Source organism: Dermacentor variabilis, chromosome 2 (genome assembly GCF_050947875.1).
Source record: "Dermacentor variabilis isolate Ectoservices chromosome 2, ASM5094787v1, whole genome shotgun sequence".
Taxonomy (NCBI): domain Eukaryota; kingdom Metazoa; phylum Arthropoda; class Arachnida; order Ixodida; family Ixodidae; genus Dermacentor; species Dermacentor variabilis.
Window position 1 is genome coordinate 90492731 of NC_134569.1, and position 6147 is coordinate 90498877.

The 6147-nt window shown below is 39.7% G+C and overlaps 1 protein-coding gene across 1 annotated transcript in view; it reads left to right on the forward strand.

Moving 5' to 3' along the window:
- Window positions 1-4512, forward strand: part of LOC142572268 (formimidoyltransferase-cyclodeaminase-like) — a 29748-nt gene extending 25236 nt beyond the window's left edge. The window contains exon 13 of the mRNA XM_075681247.1: window positions 2065-4512. Within this exon, the coding sequence (XP_075537362.1) occupies window positions 2065-2151 (87 nt within the window). The 3' untranslated portion in view covers window positions 2152-4512. The remainder of the gene's footprint in view (window positions 1-2064) is intronic.
- Window positions 4513-6147: the final 1635 nt, after the last annotated feature.

Consider the following 6147-nt stretch of genomic DNA (forward strand, 5'->3'; position numbering starts at 1 on the left):
ATTTTATGCATCGATATGCAGTACAACTCGCAACATCTGTAGTTCCCTCACTGATAAGAATACGTAGGGTATGCTGACGCACGTACAGTTGCTAGGTGCCAGTTTTGCCATTTCAGCTATGCAACAGTCTTGTCCCTCGTCCTAATTTATGCTATAAGAACAATGGTGTCTCAAGTACCTCATTTACTCACCTTTCTACGTTATGTGCTTTATTATACTTTGCTTTTTGTGTACAGGAAAGGAGTGTTACTTGTCGTCCTCTTTAAATGTTCAGAGACAATCTTTAGTTTTTTTTTTTTTTTTTTTTTTTTACATAGAACTGGGTTGGACACATGGCCTCAGTAATTCTGTACTTGTGCACTATGTGTTTCTGGGAAGACCTTAAAGAGAAGAATTATTTGAGCTGTATAAGTAAATTAGCCTTCTGCAGTATCAAAAAAAGGCCATTCATACCTTGAGGGGAGGCTCGATAAGCCAGTAACAATGCAAAAGCGAAAGGCAGGTGGTACTACTGCCTTGAATTTTCCACAAATGCTCACCGTGACATCATAGATTTTGACGGATAATGTTTTATCGGTAAGGATGGGCTACATTGTATTATAAATGAGCTAAAGGCTGAACTTGGCAACTTTCAGGATGTTTGACTGAGCCGCAGTGACCTAAATACGAAAACATGCTTTGAAATTTCTGATGTCACGTTGACGCACTGATGCTGGGGTTTCAGCGCAAAATGTTAAAAATGACGCTTTGACCTTCATTTTCTCATTGAGGAATCAACCTATCAACCAAACTCTAAACTGACAAATTTAGTGTTTTAAAAGAATGCTTTAGCACTCTAAACTGATTTAGTGTTTCTCTTTAGTGTATTTTTAAGTGATAATTGGAACACAGTACAGCAGTGATTAAGATAGTTTTTTTGGCAACGCATCGTTTGCAGTGGCACACATCAGGATTTTCATGATAATGTCTGGTAGGTGGATTAAATAACTAGGATTTGTTAATGAACTTAGCAACATTACAGGCCATATTGAAATTGAAAGGTTAAAGGTAACTAATATACAATGTACATATATGCATTACATAAAAGTTCTGTGCCTAGCACCATTTTCAAGAAATGCGTACTAGATTGAGTGGGAAAATGACTTTCTGTTCAGCTCAACACATTTCTAAAGTGTCTTTATTTGCAATACAATACTTCATATTGCAATGTGCCATACTGTCCCTGTACAATATGCTCCTGCAACATATACAGGGACACTATTATGCCATGGATTGCAGCACCATATTGACGCTTTGACCTTCATTTTCTCACTGAGGAATCAACCTATCAACCAAACTCTAAACTGACAAATTTAGTGTTTTGAAAGAATGCTTTAGCAGTCTAAACTGATTTAGTGTTAGTGTTTAGTGTTAGTGTTTAGTGTTAAACTGATTTAGCGAACAACAGAATTAAGTAGTCGGGTGCTCAAACAAGAAAATGGACATTGCTTGTCAATGTACCTTGCCAAAATTGTGGCTTTTGAGGGCCAAGAGGCTTAGAAAAAATCAAGGTACTGGAAATCACCAAACTAATATCAGTTAGCTTCTGTTAGACTCATATAAACAACATTTAAAAAACAGCACAATGTTATTGCTGATACTAACGAGGCAAGATGATGTGAAGGAAAGGCCACTACTGGGGTGGTATTCTTGAAACTGTCATAGTTCCCTATGTCATCAAATTCTCCCATGTTGGCATTTTGATCCAATCAGAGACGGTGTAGCCATTCTGTCAGCTAATCAGAGCTGACGAGATTGAAAATTTGTGAGATTGAATTTTGTGCAGAATAGCAACAGTGGTATTTTGGATGCCTCTGTCCACCAATGTATTATGTAGGGCAGTAAATTGATGCAGTACGACAAGTTGATTGGTATAATGCTGGCAGCTGTCACCTGCTATCTGTTTTCACAACATGTCAGCTGGCTTTGCGTTCCATGCATGTGCAGCGAAGTCCCACTATTTCATTGCATGTTGTGTGGGGCCATTTCATGTTACACTAAAGCTCTCTTTGTCCTATGTTGCAGGTTTTGAAAGAAATTGAACAATACCGGGAAGATGCAATAAAAGGTTGCGCTGATATACTCGGCATTCTAGAGAAGCGTATATCGTAGGTGTGGAGATGCCCACCTACACTACTTAAATCAAAGCATTCCTGAATTTCGCTGTCAACGAGACATACTTTCGTGCATGTCTACATGTGAGAGACAAGTTTGGATCCTGTTTACAGTATGTTTATACATTTATACACTTTTATACCCTGTAGATTTACCCTATACACATGTATTGCATCTTACAAGGCTCCTTGGTCATAAATGGAATCATGTTAATGGATGCTTGAAGTGACAAAACATTTATATTTCCTGGGTATTTTGTGGTGAAAGGCTTGTAAAGTCTCACTTTTGTGATTGCAATGTGAGAGTGAAACTTCTGTTCAGACAAAGTCTAGGATGGACTATATTGATTTTATGTTATCTGCAGGCGTTGTTCCCTAAAGAGCTGTTTTTGCAACATTATAAATGTTGTTTAAAGCATATTATTTCAATCTTATTTTTCTTTAGCATCTTATTTTCTTTATTGCTGTTTCATGACATGTAATTTGCAAGAGTATTGTGTTTCTTAAACATTTGTTTGCATGCTTAAAGGACAAATGCTAATGAAGAATTTCTGCTTGAATCTAAGACATATACATTGGTCTCAGTGCATTTAGTGCTGTTGCAACAAAAATATTGTAGCAGCACAAGTATATTGAATGTTTTGCTCATGGTTTGAAGAAATGGCAGCTTCAAAGAATTCTTATATGTACAATCAGTAAGTGGAGCTCTTCTTGTTGCAATGTGAATGCATCAAAAGCTTAAATTAAAGCTGGTTAACTTAGAATTTCAGATCATTTCTGATGTCTGCACAGAATTGGTGAATATGTATTTAACTATGACATCGAAGTACACAAACTAATTGAACGGAGTGCCGCTTACTGATTGCATTAGCTAAACTAGGAATAAAGTACAAAGCATTTTTACCATGTCTTCATGTTTCTTCTAAGGCACTAAAGCACATCTGAAAGCTGGGCTAATGAATTATCCTGTGAGTTACTTCAGAACTTAAATATTCATCGTTCTAAAGAGGAAGATTAGAAACAAATGTGAACCACTGAACAGAGGCCTTTGACACCTGCTGTGACACCTTGTTGCCAGCTTCAAGAGCTAGGCACATGTTCCACTGCATAAGTGAAAGTGCAGCTGTTAAGATTTTCCATTACATTAGAGAAATGGCGATGGTCTGCTTCTTAGTTCACAGCTTTCACACTACCATAGCTGAGGAGCACAAACATTCCATGTTTGTCAGTCTGTGAGCCATGTGTGCCACTTTGAAGTGGAGCGCATGGTGAAAAAATTCTGGACATGTGGTATGCTTGGGCATTAGGATAACTGATAAACATACCTGTCTGGCATGTCTGGCACAAAGCAGGACTGGCATTTTTATTACCCAGACTATGGTAGTGACAATAACTGGTTCACTGGCAGAGCAGCTAGACTGTGGGCTGGACCAACATGTCCTAGATAAGTTGCCATGCCTGCACATCATTTGAAACGAAGCCGTGAAGGCCCATGTAAACAACAGAACACTACTATAGTGGCATTTTGTTTGGTTCATCTTTACAAAGCATGGTGTGCAGCTGAAGCATTGATCTTCCTAGGGGGCATTGTGTCACATGATGTGCTGGCTAGGTAGTTATCTGAGGTGCTTTGGAAGGGCCTGCTCTCAAATGCCGTTTAGAAGAAATTCTGTGTGCAAAATTTTGAAGGTGAGATCAAGAAGCTGCATGTTCGGGACAACTACTTGGTGCTTGTGTTAATTTCTATAAGCATATTGGTGCCTTAGACAAAGGCATCATGTGTACTGGCATGAACACACCTATGAAATGGTGGAAAAGTACAAGCTTTAGCAAAGAAGTAGCATGGCTTTCCTCTAAATGAATAAATTAGTGACCATGAGTTGTCACATATACACTTTACATGTTACCACAGCTGTAGGTATCCGAGACTATGGAGCTGTAAGCATTTTTTTTACAGCATGCATTTACTGAAATTGCTAAAGTCATACTTTACTGTCTGTTTGTGGTGGTGAATTGTATATTAGGAACATCTCAAGTCTTTCAAGGACATGTCCTGCCCTTCATATGTCATATCACTCCCATGCTCAACAAGTACAATTTGTACCAAATCCACAAGCCACATGGAGACAGGCAGCAGGACTGTAGCAAAGGTGTGGTGAACAGTAATGGCATAATCATGTGGTTGTGAACAAAGTATAGTGCTGTATATCCTGAAAACACACTCCTGGTGATAAAGTATTTTGTCAAGCATGTTCCTATGTGTAGAGTGTCGGTGCTGTATGACCAAAAGGTGTAAGCTGCTTTTCTTGTCACACTGTGTGATCAAATGTAGAAGCAATAAAGCTTTTAAAAAACATAAGCAGCCTATGTGAGTATTATTTGTGCTGTTTCCCACTTCCACCATTGTGCACAAATGTGTCCAGTATGCACGAGTGATTACCCACCATGGTTGCTTAGTGACTATGGTGTTGGGCTGCTAAGTACGAGGTCGTGGGATCGAGTCCCGGCCATGGTGTCCGCATTTTGATGGGGGCAAAATGCAGATACAGCTGTCTACTTAGGTTTAAGTGCACATTAAAGAACCCCAGGTGGACTAAATTTCTGGAGCCCCCCGCTACGGCGTGCCTCATAATCAGATCGTGGTTTTGGCGTGTAAAACACCATAATTTAATTTATGCATGAGTTATTTAGATGAAATATTAAAGCACTATCACAAACTACACAACATACTCGTGAATGGACAGGCGACATGTTGCAATGGTATTTGCGCTCATGTGCACATGAATATTGGTGATGGAGACTCTGTTTTTCACTTATTGCTAGCCAGCAGGTGAACATGCCAGAGAGCACTTCATTTCAAATGTAGCTCACAAGCGCTGTCGTCACTTCCACCCCTCTAGTAAACAGTAGTGCATGCTGTGCAACACCTGTTGTGAGCCCACCTTTTCTTTCCCGTCTCTCCCCTCTTCACATCTTCCATTCATCACGTCTTCTATAAAGATATCCTTAGGGCTTCCACCTCCTAGGCTCCCTGCATAGCCAACTAATGTGCTACACACAGAAGCCAAGAACCTCTGTCGAACCTTGCACATATTCACTGTCGTCTGCAACATTGCTCTAAATTGTGCAGGAAACACAGCCGGTGGTACACGTCGTTATGCATACTACTGCCTCAAGGTGCCTTTAAGATTTGTTGTGGAAGTATGCGTGTTCTATAAGGGCAAATCGGCACATTCTTGATTTCCTCATTCAAGCAAATTCAAGACTCAGAAATTCTCTCGTATAAGACACCCACTGAGCTGGTTCGAATAAAGTCAGTCGCATTTAATAAGATGAGAAGGTAAACATATGGTGGCTATTGGGAGATGATTATTTATCAGGTCTTCAGTGGTGTGCGTGTGCACGCATGTCTACATCTCTCTAAACATTTTCTCAGCCTTTCTTGTGTCCCCTCCTTTTTGTTTTGAATTTGCCTGTCTGCTCGAAAATTGTTACGATTCGAAAAGTTTTACTTCCATATTAGTGCGCAAGTTGTGTTCGCCTCCTGACACAACCGCCTAACAGCGAAGCCACCTTTGCAGGCGAATACAAAGGTTGCGATTGCGCCAAAACAAAAATAAACCACTTTAAAGACCGGCTTAAACTACACCAGCCAAGCCTCAAACGGTTCAATTGCTCCGTTTAGTAACAGTTGAGGCTCGCGGTATGTTCAGTTTCTGTTCATGTTATGTAAATTCGGTCAAACTGAACCTACTGTCAAGGCCCCCCATCTCGATCACTTCATCTGTTCTTTTCTAGCATTTGGAAATTCAAATTTTCCTGTTTGTAGTAACTGAAGTTCATTGGTCTCAGTTATTCAGAACTTCTATCATTATTACACTTGAACGGAACAAGCTCGAGGAATAGAGAAAGCGGAAAAGAATATTAAATGCATAAAGCAGCATAAAACTACAAGTCAACCACAACAGGCAGAACAGTCTTCAGAAAAGAGGTG